This window comes from Palaemon carinicauda, chromosome 1, assembly GCF_036898095.1.
Source record: "Palaemon carinicauda isolate YSFRI2023 chromosome 1, ASM3689809v2, whole genome shotgun sequence".
Taxonomy (NCBI): domain Eukaryota; kingdom Metazoa; phylum Arthropoda; class Malacostraca; order Decapoda; family Palaemonidae; genus Palaemon; species Palaemon carinicauda.
In genome coordinates this window covers 74,178,317-74,204,463 of record NC_090725.1, presented here as the reverse complement: position 1 = coordinate 74,204,463, position 26,147 = coordinate 74,178,317, and the positions used below count along the sequence as shown (strand labels likewise).

The window sequence follows — 26,147 nt, the reverse complement described above, 5'->3', positions numbered from 1 at the left end:
ACCCCTGGTGCCAGGGCTGTGGACCTGCTGGTATTGCTAAGCCACTGGTCTATGTCATTTTAGAATCCTTAACTCTTTATGCATCCTAATGCACAAGTTTTGAGAACAGTATCTTGGGATACATTTCCAGCCATTTTGAATGGGGCTTCCTCCCGCCTAAGCATATGGGTCCTATGTAAAGAACGAGGGTTTGTATCTGTGTAGGAACAAATGACTAATTTGAGTAATTTGTATTTATTTTAGCTATACAAACCTGAGTCCATTACTCATGCTTTCCTGCCATCACCAACCCCCCTTAGAAAATCCCAGCTGCTATCAAAGTGGTTTGTCAGTGAACCAGGTTATGAGGGCAGGAATCACTGCTTCCCCACTACTGGCTAGTAACTACCTGCTGGTTGTTGTTGACACCTTGTTATAATTTTTAACTGCTGTATTCCAGCTTTGCTGTTATCATCCTCCCATGTAAAGGACTTGCATTTTTGTAGTTAGGAAAATACAAATTATTTCCAAAATTGTACAAACAATACAAATCAATTTAAATATTTTTATATATTTTTATGTTCTTTATTATTTTGTTTAAATGTAAATGAAATAATACAGTATTACCTTTAAAGATTATATGCCAAAGAATTCTTGTTCATGGTTGCATTTCTACCCTCCCTCCATTCTAGAAATTTGGGACTCAGCATTATGAACAACTGATTTTTAAAAGGAGATTACAGTAATAATTTCAATACTTACTCAACATTCATAAGTCTCTCCTGATAATCCAAACTTTGTTATTTTTATTTGTGAATGATTTTAATTAAGCAACTTTGACAATATCACAAGGAAAGCCAATCATGTTGGCTGGACAGACTTTTGTTAGGGGGTTCTTTCTTTTTGTGAATTTTTAGTTGTCATATTGTTGAGCTACTAAAATTAATAGCATTATTAATGACAGAAAAGTATATCTTTATGATAGAGTAATTGATTTTATTTGAAAAATTAATTTGTATTTATAAGATTTTTTGCCCTCATTTCAGACAAGCTGTTGAAATTCCACGAATAGCGGTTCACAGCATAGAAACATATGAAGCATGTACACATGAGGTTGCCGTCCCCATTGGACAGTCTTATATACCACTTCAAGCCTCAAAGGACAAACCAGCAAAATCCTACCCATTTATGTTAGATCCTTTTCAGAAAGAAGCCATTCTTTGCATAGACAATGAGCAAAGTGTTTTGGTATCTGCTCATACATCAGCTGGTAAGACTGTAGTCGCAGAATACTCGATTGCAAAGTGTTTGCAGAATAAACAGAGAGTTATTTATACAACTCCCATTAAGGCTTTAAGTAATCAAAAGTATCGTGACTTCAGTGATGAATTCGAAGATGTTGGGTTATTGACTGGTGATGTCACAATCAATCCTAATGCTTCCTGCCTTATTATGACAACTGAAATTCTAAGGAGTATGTTGTACAGAGGCTCAGAAGTTACCAGAGAAGTCGGATGGGTTGTCTTTGATGAAATTCATTATATGAGAGACAAGGAGCGTGGTTATGTATGGGAAGAGACCATCATTCTTTTGCCCTCTACTGTCCATTTTGTGTTTCTCTCAGCCACCATCCCAAATGCCAGTCAAGTAAGTGCAGAATACTAATTTAAGGTACCTGTAGTTCTTTAGTGTAATTTATTTTAATTATATATTTAGTTGTTCTTATGCTTATGTAAACCATTTGTTCTTTAAGATATGGACATGTCTTCAATGATACTGTAATGGCCATTTATTATTATTATTATTATTATTACTTGCTAAGCTACAACCCTAGTTGGAAAAGTAGGATGCTATAAGCCCAGGGGCTCCAACAGGGAAAATAGCTTAGTGAAGAAAGGAAACAGGGAAAAAAATATTTTAAGAAGAGCAACAATAATAAAGTAAATATCTCTTTATAAACTATAAAAACTTCAACAAAACAAGAGGAAGAGAAATAAGATATATATAAGATAAAATAGTGTGCCCGAGTGTACCCTCAAGCAAGAGAACTCTAACCCAAGACAGTGGAAGACCATGGTACAGAGGCTATGGCACTACCCAAGATTAGAGAACAAGGTGGTTAGCAATAGCAAGTTACATAAAGGGGGATGCCCTACTCACTCACATGTCATAGAATTGCTACTTTTGTCTTTGGCTGCAACAGATACTGATGTACCATTGCACTGCTCTCTTGATGAATCTTTTCTTTCTTTCTTTTGTGGAAAAATGTTTTTAATTTTTGGGGGGCTGAGTAATGTTGCTTGTCAGCAAAAAGTGCACTGAAAGGTAAGCATGTAGTGAAGTAGATTTGGTTACATTGATGATAAAACCCTTCTAAACCCTTTTTAATCTAAATGGGTTTACTTGGTTGCTGTTTTGCTGCGACCATAATAAGGGAGATCATGGGACTGTGATGCAACTAAGCTTCTAGAAGATGAGCACGGAGAAAAATTTGCAATTAGAGCACGGAGAAAAATTTGCAATTATTGTAGAAACCGATTTGTAGTCATAGAGACTTTAATAGACGAAGCAGACAATTAACGAGGAATGGTGTGAAATTAAGAACATATATCACTCTGTTGGTAGTGAAGTTTTGTGACATGTAGTCACAAGGAGAAAATCATGGATATCAAACGATACTTGGGATACTATAGAAAGGGGACAAAGACAGAAATCGATTGTTGAAAGTTTCCGAGGGTTTAATGAAAATAAGGTAGAGCATGCTTAGTATTCCAATATTGATAGTGAGGTCAAAAGAAAAGCCGGGAATGACTGGAGAGAATTTTTAGACAGGAAAGCAGATGAGGCTGACAGCTATGAATTCAGGGATTGGCTGTGGTGTAAGAATTTCTCATAGAATTACAGTATTCACGAGTAAAAGTTAGCCTATTATGATTATTTGATTTTATTGTCATTCTACCGTTTCTACGCAGTATCCGTCATGTTCTTACATGCCGAGTCTACAGAATTTCTAAGGTCATGAAATATCCAAAACAGGAATGAACCTGTTCAAAGTCACAGTCACACGTAAGGTGGAATCACAAACGAATGAACAAACCTTATGTCCAATGAATCTCTCTCTCTCTCTCTCTCTCTCTCTCTCTCTCTCTCTCTCTCTCTCTCTCTCTCTCTCTCTCTCAGGGGCTTGGGTGCTGATCATTTGTAACATGGTCAGTCTCTAGGGCATTGTCCTGCTTGCTAGTGCAATGTCACTGTCCCTTGCCTCTGCCATTCATGAGCGGCCTTTAAACCTTGAAAACAAGTACTGTAATATCTTATTGCCTGCGATCCAGTCTCGCAAGGCAACTCAGAATCGCAGCTCGATCCAGGCTCACTGTAAGCGTGGATCACACAGTTGCTCTTTGAGCCAGTGACAGTCTGATTAGGCCTCTTAACACTCATGAAACAGTTGGGGATCTAGAATAAGTGGTTTTATTGCTATTAGGCTACATGGATTTTTCGAGCCTTTGAGCTCAAAATTATTTTCTAGCTAGAAACCTGTGTAACTGCAATAGCAAATTGTATGCTTGTATACACTGTCCAACATTCACATTTCAAGAAACTGTTTATGGAAAGAAATTTTTAAGAGCCTGAGTCTCTGCCGCAGGGCAAGACATACAGTAGTTTGTTCCAACATGTAGTACTTACCTCGTACTACTTTCTTAGGAGTATCTGGGATCTCCTTCCAACCGACCAGAGTTTTGTGTAGTTTACCCTACTCCCGTTTTCTGTGAGGGTTAACCTCAGGCGGAGTGATACGTGCCCTGAGGCTAACCCCGGGTCAGGGAGCATATTTTCTCAGGTCTCGACCTCCAGTAAGTTCTCTGGTCGCGTCGTGTCGCGTTAACATCTCGACGCTCTCCTTATCCGCAAGAAATATAGTTTTCAAATTATTTGACTTTCTGTCGTAAGATTGCAATAAAAATCCCGGGTTAACATGTAATGGTTCTAAAATTCTTTGGGGGTGACTTGACCCTTATTCAAAATTCAGTTGTATGAAGGAAATACAAATTGCTTTAGATTTGTAACATTTCCTTACACGATTACAATCGTGCATTCGACTTTTATTATTATTTTTACTACCTAAGCTACAAGTCTAGTTGGAAAAGCAATATGCTGTAAGCCCAAGGGCTCCAACAGGTAAATATAGCTGCGACGAAAGCAAGCAAGGAAATAAATAAACTAAAGGATAAGTAAAGAACAATTAAAATAGTTTTTTTTAAGAACATTACCATCATTAAGATAATTTATAAGCTATAAAAATGTAAACAGACCAAGAGGGATAGAAATAAGATAGTAAAGTGTGCCAGATTGTATCCTCTATCCTAGAGAAAGCAATAATGACAGTATGTTAACTTTTACTCGGGAAAACAATGAACAATACTAATTTGAAATATATATCTAAGACTTGAAACTATTATTTTTTAGAAATCATAGTTGAGAAAAAAGGAATAGAACAAGAAAAAAAAGTTTGTGTCATTGTGTTTTCAGTTATCAGGGTTAAAATGTGATAAGTGATACGATATTGAGGAGATTGTGAAATGCAAATAGATAATATAGGACATTGAAAATTCATGAAAAATAGCGGGAAGGTCATATATATTGATTGAGACTTTTTCAGGTAATTATTCATAGTATTAAGATAATTTGGTGTGAGTTTAAATCTAGGAGTGCGATGAAATTTGACTAAACAGAGCCTTCAACAACTTGCATTACTGGTATTTTGGTGGCATTGTGTGTGTGGAAGGCAGAGGGTTAGAACCAATGACAGAATACTTTCTTTGTGATTTGAACCTGTATACCAACATAGAAATACACTGAAATAGACCTTATATAACCATGAATAATTGTATATAGTCTAGAATGGCAAGGAATTCATTGGTTAGCTGGAAAAAGGAGGAGGGGGGACTAATATAACCCTGAATAAGTGTCAGAATCTCAAAGTGTTTCATTTGGTGGTGGGGTAAAATGTAAGGATCTGTGAAGATCCATACATCTCAAAGCTAGGGGAGTCTCGGGGCTGGTTTGAGTAATGTACTTTAATGCTTCAGGTAGGGAATGTCGCCATTAGCTGGAGTGAGTTGTGTGATTTTACATGGTAACATAAAAACAGAATAAAATAGCTCATGCACAGTCAGAAATAAAGGCTAGAATCCCTAAGACTTTGTTGGTTGCCTGAAGAAAGGAGAAGAGGGGCTAATATCAGGGAGTGTGAACTGTCTGATATACGACCATGTACAGTACTCTTTTTTAGCATACATTATATGGATAATTTTAACTTTCATTTGGCTTATATTTGTAAGTGACGTATTCCGGATATCATCGTCTGTATCACCGGGCATGTTTTGACGTCAAACGACGTCATTGTAGCGAAAGTGTTAAAGACCTTTTGGTTGGAAGTTCATAGAATACTCCTCTGCTCTTTTCTTTTCCATTGGAAGAAATAGGTTTAACCAGCCCTTCATTGAGGATGAAGGAACTTTCATAGTTGAGTGTGGTTGAGTTTTCTTCTTAGATAATCCTTGATTGCGTTCTTTTTAGCTCTTGCCACATTTGCTCTGGGCGAGTAAATTTTGGATTAACACCCTGAGACAAGTACTTCCGTCATGTTTATACACAACAAATGTTACAACATCGGAACATTTTACACCTGTGCTTTTTTTTTTGCTAATCTATTTAGCAATTTCTTTCTATTTTAATAGTTCCTCCGCTAGTTTGCTTAGTAGAGCTACATTAGATGTACTGTAACACCTCTCCTGCTTGCTCACGGGATTGTCACATCTAACTCCTCTAAGCAAGTTAGTCAGGTCTGCCCACGGGAGTGTCACATTTAACACTTCTAAGCGGGTTAGTCAGTGGGGGAAAAGTAAAGAAATCCTAAAAATACAGACGTGAGCAGGTGCTCAGGTTAGTACTGCATTTACTTCGAGGGCAATAACAGGCAGGGTACTATTACAGTGACAAAAGGCTTAGACCTTTGGTACCGGCATATCCTCTTCCATTTGAGAATCTACAAGATAGTGCTCACGCGAACGCTTCCTTAGCACGCCCTCCTCTCAGAATGAGTGTGTTCAATGAACTTGCTCAATGCGAGGATTTGCACCTTTATCTTCACCCTTCGGAGCTTGCCAACCTTTTGGGGATTCTTGGCAGACACCAGTTCACGCTCTCAGCCCAGCTATCGGTGTCGCTTTCATGCTCTCTGTCCCTTGAGGTAGAGCGCGGGACACATGTTAGTGCACACGTGGCAAGTCTCGTTCGTGATCACACATCTGTGGCGAGTCACGAGCAAGCCCTAATGGCAATGCTGACCAGAAGCGAGTGTTGTCTATGAGTGCGAGCCAGGGACAAGTGTCATTCCCGAGCATGCACTTTGGGCAAGTGTTGTTCTGAAGCATGCGACCAGGAGCCAGGCTTGTTTCATTGGTGTATACCAGTGGTGAGTCTCGTTTCACGAGCTTCACCAGGGTGAGTCGTCTTTAAACAAACTCTCCCAGTTGCAAGTCTCAATCAAGATTGCAGACCAATGGCAAGTTACGATCCTGATCCATGTTGGAGTGTGATTTGTTGCCAGAGAGTCTTGGTGCTTCGGAACTAATCTCTCCAGAACTCACAGTTCTTTACGAGATTCTCCTGCTACCCAGTGCCTTGTCACTGAGGTCTTGTGAGAGTCTGAGTACCTTCAGCATGGCTCACCAAGTAAGCTCTCTATCCATTTTCAAGGAAGTACTGGTCACTTTCTGCATGGAAAGATATTCTTAGTTCCATTTTTTAGTATGCTTCTTGAGTTTTGCTCATAGTTAGGAGGTTGTGGTAAAACTCGGAGAAATCCTCCTTGAAACCCAAGCAGGACCTAGTAGATCTTGAAATGCAGACAGACGCGAGGTAAAGTTTTCCTATCGCAGGTAGAATCGCAAGATTCAAAGAATTGGCTTGTCAGTTACTGATTAAAAGCTCGCAGTGCCTGTTAGATCACTTGGCCTCATCAAAGTGTCCAGTGCCCAACAGTAGCCTTTGCATGCGATCACTTCAGTGGTAGCTGAAAACCTTTGGGTCTCAGGGAAGATATTCTTCCAGGGAGATTGGAGCAAGGAGAAACTTGAATTGTTGGGTCTTGTAACTTCTAAATAAGGATAGATCTTCTTTTCATCTCTCCTGGGTTGATGCTCTTCATGGATGCATCAAAAGAAAGGGGAGGGCCCCCACCTGCTGCAGCACAGGGCCTCCAAACTTTGCCGAGTCAGATTGGTAATGCCACATAGATCTTTTGGAGTTGAAAATAACTGATCTGGCTTTTTAACAACTTTGTTTGAGTTACATCCAACCAAGCAAGGAGGTTTTATTTTACAGCAACTTTGCAACAACTGTACTGTATCTGTCGAAATGCTGCAAGAGACAAGATCTTAGCAGACAAACTGAGCAGGAATTCTCAGGTAGCTGGTTCTGAGGGGTTCTTGAACTCTCGGATAGCAGACAGTGTTGAGCATGTGGGGTTTGCCGAAATAGACCTGTACTCGATGTCCCTTAATCAGGAGATTCTGATGTACTGCTCCCCAATTTTGTACCAGCTTCCGTTGGATAACTGGTACGTCTACGTTACCAACATTCTGCCCAATGAGGAATTCTTCATCAGGTTAAGATCCACAACCAATCTATCCAAGACATAGATAGTCCTGTTAAAGCTACATGCAGAATGGTACCTTGACCTGCTACTGACAAAGGTTCCGCTGGAGCTTCCTTTCTCCCCACGATTTGCTACACCAACCATATGCTTAGATTTGCAATCAAACAGGGGGATTCCTATGACTTCTTGCCTCGAGAGTATCCAGCGTCTTCTTAGTGTGAGGGGTTTTCGGAACTAGTAGCAAAACAGATGTCTGGTTACCTCAGGAGATCCCTGACCTCAGTCTACCTGGCAAAGTAGGAGATCTTGTGTATCAGCATCATGAAAAGGGGTGATTACCTGGAACCACACACTCCTTATCGCGAAATTCTTACCCTTTTTTCTCCGAGAGGAAAAACTCTGCTCAGACTCAGTGGTAAAGCTATCCTTCAGCCTCATGCTAAGCCTTTAGCCTGAATGTGGTTGCTATTTCCGTCTCGGTAGAGCTGTTCGTGCTCATGCAGAGTCTGAACAGGCTTTCCTTCAGTCAGAAATGACACCACTTTTGTTGAACATTATCCATTAGGGATTCAAACCGTGATGTAACTCGGGGAGACGGCTCCTCATGCTTCAACCTTTGTTAAGGGGTTAGTGTGTCACATGGTCTCTCCTACGACATTGCCCATTCTTGGGTATGGGGACAAGTCTCAGTCAGCTTCACTCCTGAGGTCAGTACTGGATTCAAATTCAGAACCAACAATCCTGGTCGTCTACTTTAGTGTACTGCAAGAATGCTGAGGCGCTATTTAGACAAACTCAAGGGTCTCCTCCACGAATCAAGTATTTGCTTCTCAGCATGGACAAATTCAATACCACCTTTGTGATGCAGGTACTACTAATGTGGACTATGGAAGGGACAGTCTACTTTCATTGACCACTACCTGCTAGACGTGCACACAGGACCCAATTTAGATAGGCTCTGAAGTAGCTGCACAGTACAGTAGATTAGCTACCTTAGCTCCTCTTAGGACTATTAGCAGTCATTCGAGTGCAGAGGTCACGGTCTTAGTCTAGGATGAATGAAAAGGAATTACTGGCCTTTTTCTTTTCTTCAATCTTCCCCTCTCTTGAGGCACAGTGGCTGAAGACCCTGTCAACTGGATCTCTTCGACTGCAGGTATGCCCCGTATTGCTGGTAACTGAATACCCCTGTACAGCATATGTTTTTATATTCCCTGTTATGTCATCAATCTCCTCACGAGGGAGGTTTTGGGATGTTTAGTCCTGTTTGTATAGATTCACAAACCTGTGAATTATACATAGACTCTGACGATCACAGTTATATACCTACACTCATTATCTTTATCATAGGCCATTAACCCACTGGTATTGTCAGGCCATTGGTTTACGAGGTGTCAGGATGCTCATCCTTTGCATCATCATACTCGGATGCAGCGATCCCTGGTCAAATGTTACAGTCAGTTGAAGGGACTTCTACCCACCTAAGAGGTGAATCTCCATAGTAAATAGTGAATGGTTTGTATTTTGTGTAATTTGTATATTTTTCTAACTTTACAAACCTGAGCTCTTTACACATACTTTACCTGCTATCACTTACCCCCAAAAGAAAGTTCCCTCTGTGATCAAAGTGAAGAAAGTATGAGTGAGCAAGGGGGCTGGTACTTTCCTCTGCTACCACCGGTAACAAACGGTATGGTTGTTGACACCTCATGAAAAGGCTTACATCTATTTGCTAGCTTACACTAGCATCTGTTTCCATAGTGAAGAGCTAAGGTTAGTATACGAAAAAAAAAAAAATACAATTTACTTCCAGATTTGTCAATTTAGCTTTATTTGCTTAACATCCTAAATAGACAATTCATCTCTTATTTCTATCATATGTTCCTTCAGACAACTATGCTACCTCTTCTTATGCCCTCATGCAAGGTTTCAGTAGTAATTAAGTTTAGGGTATGTCCACCTTATCCTGTTCTCAATCTTGATGAATTGGTCTTGGAATGTTGACAATTTCATATTTGGTGTTGTGATACAACTACTTCATCCTATACAAGCACGTCATCTTATGTACATCCTACATAAGTAGGAAATGAGCTTTGCAACTTCCCTTATAACCCTATGTTTTCTGAATCGACTCTTCAGGTTTATATGATGGTGAACCTTTCCAGATTCGTCATTACTTGAGATCATAGATTTTGGAGTTATGCCTAACCTAGTTCTGGTGGAACTCCTAATTAAGGTGTCAAAGGCTCACATCTCTTGACTGGCTTCCTGCGTTTCTCTTAAAGAGAACACTTAGACATTTGTTTAATGTGCCCAGTTGTATTCTTGTTGGTGGAGAGATGCGTTAGAGCCAGGGTCCCATTTTCTCCTCTCGTGCTTAGCCTAGATGTTTAATGTTTATATTGTGTTCATACTGGTCTTGCAAATGTAAAAGAGTGCGCAACAAAATACCTGTTTTAAGACTTATCCTATAATGTGTTTCCCCTTTCTATCCTTTCTCCAACAAGGTGGAGTGGGTATATTTAGGGTAATATCCTTTCATATCTGGAGGATAGGTGCTGCCTTCAGACTTTTATATCTCATTTGTTTATTTTTTATTTAATAGACTTAACCCTTTTACCCCCAAAGGACGTACTGGTATGTTTCCCAAAAGCCATCCCTTTACCCCCATGGACGTACCGGTACATCCTTGCAAAAAAATGCTTTAAAATTTCTTTTTTCAATATTAAACTTAGCCGGTGATCATATAGCTGTCAGCTCTGCTGCCCGACAGAAAAACCTAAGGACAAAATACGCCAGCGATCGCTATACAGGTGGGGGTGTACATCAACAGCGCCATCTGTCGAGCAGGTACTCAAGTACTCCATGTCAACACAGAACCAATTTTCTCTCTGTCGTGCCACTGGCAAGACCTACTAAATACGCTGTTGCTTTCTGGATTGATTTTCACGTTATTTGGTGAAGTATTCATTTCTGGTTATTAGCTTTCGCTGTGCAGAGGTTATCTTCAATACTTCCTTGCATTCTTTTATTGAATTTTGGATTATTTGTTGACGACTTGGATAGATTTTGAATTCCCCCTTTGACTAATTCAAGATGTCTGACCCTTCTCAAGTCCCCAAGTACAGGAAGTGTAGCGCTAGGGACTGTTCAAGGCATCTTCCGAAGGCCTCTATCGATCCGCACACCATTTGTTCCAATTGTCGGGGTAAAACCTGTCAATTGGAAGATCGATGTGAGGAATGCGTTGGGCTTTCGGAATTCGATTTTCAAGAATTCCTGAAATATTCACGTAGGCTAGAGAGAGATAGAGTCAGGAGGAGTTCGTCTCGCTCAGTTGATTTTTCCTCTCCCCATGCCCCACAACCTATTCCTTCCCCTGTAGTGGTTGCTCCTGATCCCCCTTCTAGCACTCAACAACCTTCGATGGCAGATATGATGCGTGCCATCCAGGCTCTGGGTGAGAGTCGAGTCATTGGCGAGTGACCGCAACCAACTCATGGCTGACGTCAGGGAGTTGAAGGGTAAAAGTGCAGTGGGAAGTGAAGTGGTTAGTGCAGTGAAAAGTGTTAGTGTTACGCATGAGGGTGCGTCTGTTCGTGCCTGTCGTCCTCCCAGTCCGGGACCTCTTGCAAGCTCCCAAGCCCAGGGGAGAAGCAATGTCGTACGACCAAAGGGTTCGACAGGCTTTAATCAGCGGACAGACGTTCCCTCCGTGGTTTCGGACGTATCTTTCCTAGAACGTCCCACCCACACGAAGACGAGTGAGCCCGTTCATTCCTCGTCTGCGGAAGAGGTTTCTCGCCAGAAACGATGGACCAAGGTCTCACGGCCTCTTAAACGCAAGGTCCCTTCCGCGCAAGTCCAACGGCCCAGGTGTAGCCACTGGGTCAGTTCGGACTCGCTGCAGTCTTCCGACGACTGCACACCTCCTAAGAGAGGCAAAGTGGTACCGCAACAGGCAGTAACACCGTCTGTTGCCGCACCTGCTGCTGTAGACCCTAAGTGGTCTTTGCTACAGTCTATGCAGACTCAGTTAGCTTCTTTCATGCAGGAGTATCGTGCGGAGAAGGTTGACGCTGCACCCGTTAGCCTACAACCTACCACGGTTGTGCGCCCAGTAGACGCTGAGGCTGCCTGCTCCCGCACTCCAGCTGTGAGAGTTCCTCCACCCATGCGCAGTCGACCCTGCCAGACGCATGTTGACGTTCACCGACGCACGGAACCCTCCGTTGACGTTCGCGTGTTACCACAACAACAGGAGGGTGGAGTTAAGTTGCCGTGTTTTGACGCTGTGCGTCAGCCTCCGCAACCCACTGTGGTTTCCGCTACTCGACCGCAGTCAGGAGTAGACGCCTTGTGTCCCCACACAGCTATGGTTGTTGCCAGTTCACAGACTGACCAACGTTTCCATGACGTTGGGTCCAGTGCAGCCACGCATGCACCCGTGCTGCCGGACTCAGCCGCCCAGCTTTTACCTACTCCTTTGCCCCTTCCTCCTCAACATTCAGACGATGGACTCTCTGATGATGACGAAGCTGCACATCTTGACGACCAACACACGGACATCGACGAACCCAAGACCACGCCTCCCTCCTTAGACTTTAGGAAAGTGCTTGCGCTGTTCAAGGATTTATATCCTGATCAGTTTGTGTCTGCAGCACCACGCTCGCCTCCCTCTGAGTTCGCTTTAGGCATGCAGTCATCCGCACCTGCCTTTACGAAGCTCGTACTCGCTCGCTCGTCCAAGAGAGCTTTAAGAGTACTGGGAGATTGGTTGCAGTCCAAAAAGCAGCTTGGGAAGACAGCCTTCATGTTTCCCCCGGCCAAGCTTGCTTCCAGATCTAGCGTCTGGTATGCCACGGGAGAAGTTCTCGGCTTGGGAGTTCCTGCCTCTGCCCAGGGCGACTTCTCAAGTCTGGTAGACTCTCCCCGCAGGCTGGCCATGAGACGCTCCAAGATTTGTTGGACTCCTTCGGATATGGACCATCTAATGAAAGGAGTATTTCGAGCATTCGAAGTCTTTAACTTCTTGGACTGGTGTTTGGGAGCGTTGAGCAGGAAGACCTCCCATTCTGACAAGGAAACTTCCATGCTCATTATGTCCTGCATGGACAAAGCCATACGGGATGGTTCTAGTGAGCTTGCGGCTTCTTTCGTGTCCGGGGTCCTCAAGAAGCGGGATCACCTTTGCTCCTTCTTGTCAGCTGGAGTCACCCCATGTCAAAAGTCGGAACTTATGTTTGCTCCTCTCTCGAAGTGCCTCTTCCCTGAAGAGTTGATCAAGGAGATTGCCGCCTCCTTGATCCAGAAAGACACCCATGACCTGGTTGCGTCATCCGCACGCAAAGCCACCCCTTTGCCCTCCGTGCCTAGACCCAGGATGGACACTCCAGCGTCAAGGTTCATTCCGCCCTTTCGTGGCAGAGCCTCCAGCAGAGGAGGTGCTCGTGCCGAAGGTCAACGTGGGAGCAAGAAGAAGGGTTCCAAGTCCTCTAGAGGCAGAGTCTGACTGCCACCTTCTTCAGACAGCAGTGGGAGCCAGGCTCAAGAACTACTGGCAGGCCTGGGAGAACAGGGGCGCAGACGCACAGTCTGTGAAGTTACTCAGAGAGGGGTACAAGATTCCATTCTTGCGCAAGCCCCCTCTAGCAACAACTCCCATCGACCTCTCTCCCAGGTACAGAGAGGAGGACAAGAGACTAGCTTTACAGCAAGAGGTGTCTCTCTTACTACAAAAGGGAGCGGTAGTCATAGTCCGGGACCATCAATCCCCGGGCTTCTACAACCGTCTCTTCTTAGTGGCGAAGAAGACAGGAGGGTGGAGGCCGGTGCTAGACGTCAGTGCTCTGAATGTCTTTGTCACAAAGCAGACGTTCACCATGGAGACGACAAAGTCGGTTCTAGCATCGGTCAGGAAGGAAGACTGGATGGTCTCGTTAGACCTAAAGGACGCTTATTTTCACGTCCCCATCCACCCAGATTCCCAACCTTTTCTAAGGTTCGTTTTCGGGAAGGTTGTATACCAGTTTCAAGCCCTGTGCTTTGGCCTAAGCACGGCACCTCTTGTTTTTACGAAACTGATGAGGAATATTGCCAAATTCCTGCATTTAGCAGACATCAGAGCCTCCCTCTATTTGGACGACTGGCTTCTAAGAGCTTCGTCAAGTCGTCGCTGTCTGGAGAATCTAAAGTGGACTCTGGATCTGACCAAGGAATTGGGTCTCCTGGTCAATATGGAAAAGTCCCAACTCGTCCCATCCCAAACTATAGTGTACCTAGGAATGGAGATTCAGAGTCAAGCTTTTCGGGCTTTTCCGTCGGCCCCCAGAATCAGTCAAGCCCAAGAATGCATCCAGAACATGCTGAAGAAGGACCGATGTTCAGTCAGACAGTGGATGAGTCTGATAGGGACGCTTTCATCACTGGACCAGTTCATCGCGTTAGGGAGACTCCACCTCCGACCCCTTCAATTTCACCTAGCTGTTCACTGGAGAAAGGACAAGACGCTAGAAGCGGTCTCGATTCCTATTTCCGAGAAGATGAAGTCTTCACTGACTTGGTGGAAGAACAACATTCTCCTCAGGGAGGGTCTGCCACTGGCTGTTCAGACCCCCAACCACCTTCTCTTCTCGGACGCATCGGACACGGGCTGGGGTGCGACATTGGACGGTCGGGAATGCTCGGGCACGTGGAATGCGGATCAAAGAACGTTGCACATCAACTGCAAGGAGCTACTGGCAGTTCATCTGGCCTTGAGAAGCTTCAAGTCCCTCCTTCTAGGCAAGGTGGTGGAGGTGAACTCCGACAACACCACAGCCTTGGCGTACATCTCCAAGCAAGGAGGGACTCATTCGATGACGTTGTACGAGATCGCAAGGGACCTCCTCACCTGGTCAAAAGATCGAAACATATCCCTAGTAACGAGGTTCATTCAAGGCAACATGAATGTCATGGCAGACCGCCTCAGCCGGAAGGGTCAAATCATCCCAACAGAGTGGACCCTTCATAAGAATGTATGCAACAAACTATGGGCCTTGTGGGGTCAGCCTACCATAGATCTGTTTGCAACCTCGATGACCAAGAGGCTCCCAATTTATTGCTCACCGATTCTGGACCCAGCAGCAGTTCACATAGATGCCTTTCTTCTGGATTGGTCCCATCTAGACCTTTATGCATTCCCCCCGTTCAAGATTGTCAACAGAGTACTGCAGAAGTTCGCCTCTCACGAAGGGACAAGGTTGACGTTGGTTGCTCCCCTCTGGCCCGCGAGAGAATGGTTCACCGAGGTACTGCAATGGCTAGTAGACGTTCCCAGAACACTTCCTCTAAGAGTGGACCTTCTGCGTCAGCCGCATGTAAAGAAGGTACACCCAAGCCTCCACGCTCTTCGTCTGACTGCCTTCAGACTATCGAAAGACTCGAGAGCTAGAAGCTTTTCGAAGGAGGCACCCAGAGCGATTGCTAGAGCAAGGAGGACATCCACTCTTAAAGTCTACCAGTCGAAGTGGGAAGTCTTCCGAAGCTGGTGCAAGTCGAAATCAGTATCCTCAACCAGTACCTCTGTAACTCAGATAGCTGACTTCCTTTTATACCTAAGGAAGGAAAGATCTCTTTCAGCTCCCACGATCAAGGGTTACAGAAGCATGTTGGCAGCAGTCTTCCGTCACTGAGGCTTAGATCTTTCCAACAACAAAGATCTACAGGACCTCCTTAAGTCTTTTGAGACCTCGAAGGAGCGTCGGTTGGCCACACCAGGTTGGAACTTAGACGTGGTACTAAGATTCCTTATGTCAGCAAGGTTCGAACCACTTCAATCAGCCTCTTTTAAAGATCTCACTTTGAAGACCCTTTTCCTCGTCTGCTTAGCAACAGCTAAAAGAGTCAGTGAGATACACGCCTTCAGCAGGAACATTGGATTTACATCTGAAACGGCTACATGTTCCTTAGCTTGGTTTTTTAGCCAAAAACGAACTTCCTTCTCGTCCTTGGCCCAAATCGTTCGATATTCCAAGCCTTTCTAATTTGGTTGGAAATGAACAAGAAAGAGTACTATGTCCTGTAAGAGCTCTTAAGTACTATTTGAGACGTACTAAACCTTTACGAGGACAGTCAGAAGCTTTATGGTGCGCTATTAAGAAACCTTCTTTACCTATGTCGAAGAATGCAGTTTCTTATTATATCAGACTTTTGATTCGAGAAGCTCATTCCCCTCTGAATGAGGAGGACCATGCTTTGCTGAAGGTAAGGACACATGAAGTTAGAGCTGTCGCAACTTCAGTGGCCTTCAAACAAAACAGATCTCTGCAGAGTGTAATGGATGCAACCTATTGGAGAAGCAAGTCAGTGTTCGCATCATTTTACCTTAAAGATGTCCAGTCTCTTTACGAGAACTGCTACACCCTGGGACCATTCGTAGCAGCGAGTGCAGTAGTGGGTGAGGGCTCAACCACTACATTCCCCTAATCCCATAACCTTTGTAATCTTTCTCTTGAAATGTTTTTTATTGTTGTTTTTTGGGTTGTCCGGAAGGCTAAGAAGCCTTTCGCATCCTGGTTGATTTGGCGGGTGGTCAAATTCTTTTCTTGAGAAGCGCCTAGATTAGAGGTTTTGATGAGGTCCTTTAGTATGGGTTGCAACCCTTCATACTTCAGCTCCTAGGAGTCGCTCAGCATCCTATGAGGATCGCGAGGCTCAGTAAGGAAGACATACTTAAAAAGGCAGAGTAATTGTTCAAGTCGACTTCCTTACCAGGTACTTATTAATTTTATGTTTGTTATTTTGAATAACTGCTAAAATGAAATACAAAATACTTAGCTCTTAATGTTAACATATATGCTGGTCTCTACCCACCCCCCTGGGTGTGAATCAGCTATATGATCACCGGCTAAGTTTAATATTGAAAAATGTTATTTTCATTAGTAAAATAAATTTTTGAATATACTTACCCGGTGATCATAAATTAAAGGACCCACCCTTCCTCCCCAATAGAGACCCAGTGGGCCGAGGAGAAAATTGGTTCTGTGTTGACTTGGAGTACTTGAGTACCTGCTCGACAGATGGCGCTGTTGATGTACACCCCCACCTGTATAGCGATCGCTGGCGTATTTTGTCCTTAGGTTTTTCTGTCGGGCAGCAGAGCTGACAGCTATATGATCACCGGGTAAGTATATTCAAAAATTTATTTTACTAATGAAAATAACATTTTTCATATTTTTGATAATTTATTTAGAAAATTCAGGCATTTTCCAAGAGAATGAGACCAACCTGACCTCTCTATGACAAAATTAAGGCTGTTAGAGCAATTTAAAAAAATATACTGCAAAATGTGCTGGGAAAAAAATAACCCCCGGGGGGTTAAGGGATGGAAATTTCCAAATAGCCTGGGAGTAAAAGGGTTAAGATTTGCCCTAATCTGTCTAGAATATGATTCAACATGTAGAGGTAAACTTTGGTGCAGGGCCTTATCAACCATATGTCAGGTAATATAGGATGTTCCAGGAGTGAGCTCTCCCATGTTCATTTACATGACTAACACCTGACATTTCTAAGTGGGTATTTTCTTACCCTTTATCATTGGTCTCCTAGCACAGAAGATGTGGCAGAGGTTCACAATCTCATTTCAGAGCCAAAAGAGCAATTATTATTATTATTATTACAGTATTATTATTATTATTATTATTATTATTATTATTATTATTATTATTATTATTACTTGCTAAGCTTCAACCCTAGTTGGAAAAGCAGGATGCTATAAACCCAGGGGCCCAAGGAGGGAAAATAGCCCAGTGGGGAAGGGGAACAAGGAAAAAATAAAATATTTCAAGAATAGAAACATTAAGATAAAATATTTCCTATATGGACTATAAAAAAACTTTAACAAAACAAGAAGAGAAATTAGATAGAATAGTGTGCCCGAGTGTACCCTCAAGCAAGAGAACTCTAATCCAAGAGAGTGGAAGACCATGGTACAGAGGCTATGGTACTACCTAAGACGAGAGAGCAATGGTTTGATTTTGAAGTGTCCTTCTCCTAGAAGAGCTGCTTACCATAGCTAAAGAGTCTTCTACCCTTACCAAGAGGAAAGTGGCCACTGAACAATTACAGTGCAGTAGTTAACTCCTTGGGTGGAGAAGAATTGTTTGGTAATCTCAGTGTTGTCAGGTGAATGAGGACAGAGGAGAATCTATAAAAAATAGGCCAGACTATTCGGCGTATGTGTAGGCAAAGGGAAAGTGAACCGTAACCTGCGGGAAGGATCCAATGAAGTACTGTCTGACCAGTCAAAGGACCCCATAACTCTCTAGTGGTAGTATTTCAACGGATGGCTGGTGCCCTTACCAACCTACTACCTTGAAAAACACTATGGTTTGTATTCTTTTAGGAACATATGCTAAAATTATAAATATATATTTTTATTAGATGTTTAGATAATCTTTTATAATATTCCAACTCAGGCAATCTGGATAAGATCCTGATAAGAGATTAGGTTGTAGCACTCCGCTTCCTTACTTGCCATCATTTAACCTTTTTACGAAGCTTCAAGAATAGTTACTAGCCTATCCTGAAAAATACTCCTGACAGGGTTGTAAAATTAGGAAAAATAAAATTACTTGAAATTTTTTTATTATTTTCTTTTTATACAGTATGCTCATTGACCACAGAGGAGTTTCACTATGTGTTTCTTGGTATTTTGAATATTTTGTGTATAAAGTATGTAGTATGTAATTATTTTTGCTGATAGATAATAATTTGTAAAAAAATTTTTAGATAATTAATTTAGGTTTTAGTTTAAAAAATTATGCAAGTGTTTGAAGCAATGTTTCTTTTACTTGATTATTTTAGAGTTTTCAATATTAATCTTACCCGATGATCATGTAGCTGTCAACTCCGTTGCCCGACAGAAATCTACGGTCGGGATACGCCAGCGATCGCTATCCAGGTGGGGGTGTACACAACAGCGCCATCTGTGAGTAGGTACTCAAGTACTTCTTGTCAACAAGAACTCAATTTTTCCTCTGTCGTGCCGCCGGCAAGACCTACTTGGATACGCTGTTGATTCTGGAGTTGTTGTTCACGATTTGGTGATGTATTTACTCTAGAGTTTAGCCTTCGCTATTCAGGAAGCTTTATCATTAGCTTAGCAAGCTTTTGGAATTAATTTGGATTAATTGTTAACGAACTTTGCTAGATTTTGGAATTCCCCCTTGACTACTTCTAAATTCAAGATGTCTGACCAGTCTCAAGTCCCTAAATACAGGCAGTGTAGTGTTAGGACTTGTGCTAGGCGTCTTCCGAAGGCCTCTATAGATCCTCACACCGTTTGTTCCAATTGTAGGGGTAAATCCTGTCAATTGGAAGATCGATGTGGGGAATGCGCTGGGCTTTCGGAATTCGATTTTAACGAATTCCTCAAAAATGCACGTAGGTTAGAGAAGGAGAGAATCAGGAGGAGTTCTTCTCGCTCTGTGGATTTTTCCTCTCCCCATGCCCCTCAACCTTTTCCTTCCCCTGTGGTGGTGACTCCCGAACCTGCTACTAGTGCTCAGCCATCCATGGCGGATATGTTGCGTGCCATTCAGGCTCTCGGTGACCGAGTGGAGTCATTGGCTAATGACCGTAATCAGCTCTTGGCAGATGTCAGAGAGCTGAAAGCGAAAAGTGCAGTGGGAAGTGTTAGTGCTAGTGATGTGAAAAGTGTCAGTGTCAGTGTTGCGCATGAGGGTACATCTGTGCGTGCCAGTCGTCCTCCCAGTCCGGGACCTCTTGCAAGCTCCCAAGCCCAGGGGAGAAGCAATGTCGAAGGACCAAAGGGTTCGGCAGGCCTTGATCGGCGCACGGATGTATCCTCAGTGGTTGCGGACGTATCTGTTCAAGATCGTCCCATCCACAAACAGACGAATGAGCCCTTACATTCCTTGTCTGTGGAAGAAGTTTCCAGGAGGAAACGATGGACCAAGGTCTCACGACCGCTCAAACGTAAGGTCCCTTCCGAGCGAGTCCAACGGCCCAGGTGTAGCCACTGGGTCAGTTCGGACTCGCTGCAGTCATCTGATGACTGCACACCTCCCAAGAGAGGTAGAGTGGTTCCACAACAGGCCTCTGCTCCGTCTGTTGTTGCTCCAACCACGGTAGACCCTAAGTGGTCCATGCTGCAGACTATGCAGTCTCAGCTTGCGGCATTCATGCAGGAGTATCATGCTGAGAAGGTTAACACTGCACCTGTTAACCTACAACCCGCCGAGGTTGTGCGCTCAGCAGATACTGCGGCTGCCTGCTCCCACACTCCACCTGTGGGAGCTCCACCACCGATGCGCAGTCCACCCTGCCAGACGCATGTTCTTGCTGCTGTAGAGCTGCCGGGTTCCAGCACTATGCGGCTTTCTCCGCAACCCATGCGGCATGCGCCGCATACCATACAGCATGCTCCGCATACCATACAGCATGCTCCGCAACCCACCGCAGCCCCAACCACGCACCAGCACTCTGCTTTTGTTGTTGCCAGCTCGCAGACTGACCAGCAGCGGCATGATGTTGGATCCGCAGCTACGCATGCACCCGTTCTGCCGGATTCAGCTGTTCAGCTTTCTGCTCTGCCTTTGCCACTTCCTACTCAGCTTTCGGATGATGGAGTATCGGATGACGAAGCTGCACACTTGGATGAGCCACACTCTGACTTTGAAGGGCCCAAGTCTACGCCTCCCTCCTTAGACTTTCGTAAAGTCCTTGCCTTGTTCAGGGACTTGTATCCTGAGCAGTTTGTGTCTGCAACCCCTCGCTCTCCTCCCTCCGAGTTTGCTCTGGGCATGCAGTCTGCTGCGCCTGCCTTCACCAAGCTTGTTCTCGCACGATCATTTAAGAGAGCTTTGAGGGTTATGGGAGAGTGATTGCATTCCAAGAAGCAACTGGGAAAGACTGCATTCATCTTTCCGCCTACCAAGCTTGCTTCCAAGTCGAGCGTCTGGTATGCCACGGGAGAGGAACCCGGCTTGGGAGTTCCTGCCTCTGCCCAGGGCGACTTCTCAAGTCTGGTTGACTCTCCCCGCAGGTTGGCTATAAGACGATCGAAGATCTGCTGGTCCTTTTCTGATATGGATCATCTGTTGAAGGGAGTCTTTCGTGCCTTCGAGATCTTCAACTTCCTCGATTGGTGTTTGGGAGCCTTAAGCAGGAAGACTTCCCCTTCAGATAGGGACTCTGCCATGCTGATCATGTCTAGCATGGACAAGGCCATTCGGGATGGGTCTGGTGAACTTGCGGCTTCGTACGTGTCGGGAGTGCTCAAGAAGAGAGAACATCTTTGCTCCTTCTTATCGGCTGGTATCACTCCTTGCCAGAAGTCAGAGTTGTTGTTTGCTCCTCTCTCCAAGTGTCTGTTTCCGGAGGAGCTGATTAAGGGGATGGCTGCCTCTCTTATCCAGAAGGATACCCATGATCTGATGGCATCTTCTGCACGTAAGGCTAAAACCTTACCTTCCGTGCCTAGACCCTTCCGCCCTGCAGCAGTAGACACTCCTGCAACTCGGTTCATCCCGCCCTTTCGTGGCAGAACCTCCAGCAGAGGAGGTACCCGTGCCGACAGTCACCGTGGCAAATCCAAGAAGGGTTCCAAGTCCGCAAAAGGCAAGTTCTGACTTTCTTCCTCTCCAGACAGCAGTGGGAGCCAGACTCAAGACCTTCTGGCAAGCTTGAGAGAGCAGAGGTGCAGACGCTCAGTCTGTGAAGTGGCTAAGGGAGGGATACAGAATTCCGTTCTGCCACAGTCCCCCTCTAGCTACATCTCCCATCAACCTCTCTCCCAACTACAAGGAGAAGGACAAGAGGCTAGCGTTGCAACAAGAGGTGTCGCTCTTGCTACAAAAGGAAGCGGTAGTCATAGTCCGGGACCATCAATCCCCGGGCTTCTACAACCGTCTCTTCCTGGTAGCGAAGAAGACAGGAGGTTGGAGACCGGTGCTGGACGTCAGTGCTCTCAATGCTTTTGTCACCAAGCAGACGTTCTCGATGGAGACGACGAAGTCAGTCCTAGCAGCGGTCAGGCAGGAGGACTGGATGGTCTCGTTAGACCTGAAAGACGCGTACTTTCACGTCCCCATCCATCCAGACTCCCAACCTTTCCTAAGGTTCGTCTTTGGAAAGGTTGTGTACCAGTTCCAAGCCCTGTGCTTTGGCCTAAGCACGGCACCTCTTGTGTTTACCAGACTGATGAGGAATATTGCGAAATTCCTTCACTTGGCAGACATCAGAGCCTCCCTCTATTTGGACGACTGGCTTTTAAGAGCTCCAACAAGTCGTCGCTGTCTGGAGAATCTCAGATGGACTATGGACCTGACCAAGGAACTGGGCCTCCTGGTCAATATAGAGAAGTCCCAGCTCGTCCCATCCCAGACCATTGTCTATCTAGGTATGGAGATTCAGAGTCGAGCTTTTCGGGCTTTTCCGTCGGCCCCAAGGATCAATCAAGCCCTAGATGCATCCAGAGCATGCTGAGAAGGAACCGATGTTCAGTCAGGCAGTGGATGAGTCTAACAGGGACACTTTCATCGCTGTCCCAGTTCATCGAGTTAGGGAGACTCCACCTCCGCCCCCTTCAGTATCATCTAGCTGCTCACTGGATAAAGGACAAGACGCTAGAGGCGGTCTCAGTGCCTGTTTCCGAAGAGATGAGGTCTACTCTAACGGGGTGGAAGAACAGCATTCTTCTCAAGGAAGGTCTACCTTTGGCTGTTCAGACCCCCGACCACCGTCTCTTCTCGGACGCATCGGACACGGGCTGGGGTGCGACACTGGACGGACAGGAATGCTCGGGCACATGGAATCAGGAGCAAAGGACACTTCACATCAATTGCAAGGAGTTGTTGGCGGTTCATCTGGCCTTGATAAACTTCAAGTCCCTCCAGCTAAACAAGGTGGTGGAGGTGAACTCCGACAACACCACAGCCTTGGCTTACATCTCCAAGCAGGGAGGGACTCATTCGAGGAAGTTGTTCGAGATCGCAAGGGACCTCCTCATTTGGTCAAACGATCGAAAGCTTTCGCTGGTAACGAGGTTCATTCAGGGCGATATGAATGTCATGGCAGATCGCCTCAGCCGGAAGGGTCAGGTCATCCCCACAGAGTGGACCCTTCACAAGAATGTTTGCAGCAGACTATGGGCCCTGTGGGGTCAGCCAACCATAGATCTATTCGCTACCTCGATGACCAGGAGGCTCCCGATGTATTGTTCTCCGATTCCAGACCCAGCAGCAGTTCACGTGGATGCCTTTCTGCTGGATTGGTCCCATCTCGACCTGTATGCGTTCCCGCCGTTCAAGATTGTCAACAGGGTACTTCAGAAGTTCGCCTCTCACAAAGGGACACGGCTGACGTTGGTTGCTCCCCTCTGGCCCGCGAGAGAATGGTTCACCGAGGTACTGCAATGGCTAGTCGACGTTCCCAGGACTCTTCCTCTAAGAGTGGACCTTCTGCGTCAACCTCACGTAAAGAAGGTACACCCAAACCTCCACGCTCTTCGTCTGACTGCCTTCAGACTATCGAAAGACTCTCAAGAGCTAGAGGCTTTTCGAAGGAGGCAGCCAGAGCGATTGCCAGAGCAAGGAGGACATCCACTCTCAGAGTCTATCAGTCTAAATGGGAAGTCTTCCGAAGCTGGTGCAAGGCGAATGCAGTTTCCTCAACCAGTACCACTGTAACCCAGATTGCTGACTTCCTGTTACATCTAAGGAACGTAAGATCCCTATCAGCTCCTACGATCAAGGGTTACAGAAGTATGTTGGCAGCGGTATTCCGCCACAGAGGCTTGGATCTTTCCACCAACAAAGATCTACAGGACCTCCTTAGGTCTTTTGAGACCTCAAAGGAACGCCGGTTGTCCACTCCAGGCTGGAATCTAGACGTGGTTTTAAGGTTCCTAATGTCATCAAGATTTGAACCTCTCCAATCAGCCTCTTTTAAGGACCTCACATTAAAAACTCTTTTCCTCGTGTGCTTAGCAACAGCTAAAAGAATAAGTGAGATCCACGCCTTCAGCAGGAACATAGGTTTTACTTCTGAAACGGCTACATGTTCCTTGCAGCTCGGTTTTTTGGCTAAAAACGAGCTTCCTTCCCGTCCTTGGCCTAAGTCGTTCGAGATCCCAAGCCTGTCCAACTTGGTGGGGAACGAACTAGAGAGAGTACTTTGCCCAGTAAGAGCTCTTAGGTACTATTTGAGAAGGTCAATGCCATTACGAGGACAATCAGAAGCTTTATGGTGTGCTATCAAGAAGCCTTCTCTACCGATGTCTAAGAACGCAGTTTCTTACTACATCAGGCTTCTGATTAGAGAAGCACATTCTCATCTGAAGGAAGAAGACCTTGCTTTGCTGAAGGTAAGGACACATGAAGTGAGAGCTGTTGCTACTTCAGTGGCCTTCAAACAGAACCGTTCTCTGCAGAGTGTTATGGATGCAACCTATTGGAGAAGCAAGTCAGTGTTCGCATCATTCTATCTCAAAGATGTCCAGTCTCTTTACGAGAACTGCTACACCCTGGGACCATTCGTAGCAGCGAGTGCAGTAGTAGGTGAGGGCTCAGCCACTACATTCCCATAATCCCATAACCTTTTTAATCTTTCTCTTGAATACTTTTTATTGTTGTTTTTTGGGTTGTACGGAAGGCTAAGAAGCCTTCCGCATCCTGGTTGATTTGGCGGGTGGTCAAATTCTTTCTTGAGAAGCGCCTAGGTTAGAGGTTGTGATGAGGTCCTTTAGTATGGGTTGCAGCCCTTTATACTTCAGCACCTAGGAGTCGTTCAGCATCCTAAGAGGACCGCTAGGGTCAGTAAGGAAGACGTACTTAAAAAAGGCAGAGTAGTAGTTCAAGTCGACTTCCTTACCAGGTACTTATTTATTTTATGTTTGTTATTTTGAATAACTGATAAAATGAAATACGGGATACTTAGCTTCTTTGTTAACATGTATGCTGGTCTCCACCCACCACCCTGGGTGTGAATCAGCTACATGATCATCGGGTAAGATTAATATTGAAAAATGTTATTTTCATTAGTAAAATAAATTTTTGAATATACTTACCCGATGATCATGAATTTAAGAACCCGCCCTTCCTCCCCATAGAGAACCAGTGGACCGAGGAGAAAATTGAGTTCTTGTTGACAAGAAGTACTTGAGTACCTACTCACAGATGGCGCTGTTGTGTACACCCCCACCTGGATAGCGATCGCTGGCGTATCCCGACCGTAGATTTCTGTCGGGCAACGGAGTTGACAGCTACATGATCATCGGGTAAGTATATTCAAAAATTTATTTTACTAATGAAAATAACATTTTTCAAGATGTTGTTTTTGTAATCAATTCCACCATTTTCATAGTAAAATGTAATTTGGTTACAGTTTGCCCAATGGATCTGCTATCTCCACAATCAACCATGCCATGTTGTATACACAGACTATCGACCAACTCCTCTCCAGCACTATGTATTTCCTGCTGGTGGTGAAGGTATATACTTAGTTGTCGATGAACACTCCAAGTTCCGAGAAGATAACTTCAATGCGGCTATGACCATTATTCAAAGTGGACCAGAACAGGTATTATAACTTTACTTTTTTTTTTTTTTTTAATTGTTGATTTTTTTTTCTAATGTCACACACTTATTTCAAAAGTCTCATTTATTCACTTTCTATACAGTACTGTATTATAAATTTTTAGTGCAAAAGTGTATTAACCCTCAAATGCACATAATACCATGAGTGTATATAAGAGTGAATACTGTCCTGTGATTGATGCAGGCATCAAGTTTTAACCATAGAATATTCTGGGGTTAGAGAAGCCTATGGTCCCAATATACCTATGCTGATTCCCTTAATAGGTTCTAACTGATTGAATGATGTCCATTAGGGAAGGGAAAGATGTAGATGGTGTAGGTATCTCTTCTATTGCCTCAAGGCTGTGTGGGAATATCCTTTAATAGTATCAGAGGGAAAAAATTTAGCTTTAAAATAAAATCTGTTTAATCTTATACTCTTCACATAAAATGTCTTGATTGTTGCTTTGTTAATAGTTATCAATAAGGGTAGATGAATTTGAAGAGATCCTATGCATAGGAAACTATACTCGATCTTCATTTTGTTTTTTTATGTTTCAGGCATCTGCTCCTAAAGGAAGGAAGGTTGGAGCTCAGCAAGCATCTGAATGTTATAAGATAGTGAAAATGATTATGGAGAGGAATTTTGCGCCTGTCATTATCTTCAGTTTTTCCAAAAAGGAATGTGAGGCATATGCCTTACAGATGTCCAAATTAGACTTTAATCAACCAGAAGAAAAGGTGCTAGTTGATGAAGTTTTTGAGAATGCCATTTCCATTCTCTCAGATGAAGACAGACAATTGCCACAAGTTATTTCAGTCTTGCCCTTATTAAGGAGAGGAATTGGTATCCATCATGGAGGTACAGTATTATTATTTATTATTATTACTTGCTAAGCTACAACCCTAGTTGGAAAAGCAGGATG

General features: G+C 44.2%; 1 protein-coding gene across 1 annotated transcript in view; it reads left to right on the top strand.

Moving 5' to 3' along the window:
• The window catches only part of Mtr4 (exosome RNA helicase Mtr4), a 110,069-nt gene that overhangs the window by 24,200 nt on the left and 59,722 nt on the right, over nt 1–26,147 (top strand). The window contains exons 3-5 of the mRNA XM_068382147.1: nt 1,026–1,626; nt 25,031–25,225; nt 25,783–26,083. Of these exons, the coding sequence (XP_068238248.1) occupies nt 1,026–1,626; nt 25,031–25,225; nt 25,783–26,083 (1,097 nt within the window). The remainder of the gene's footprint in view (nt 1–1,025; nt 1,627–25,030; nt 25,226–25,782; nt 26,084–26,147) is intronic.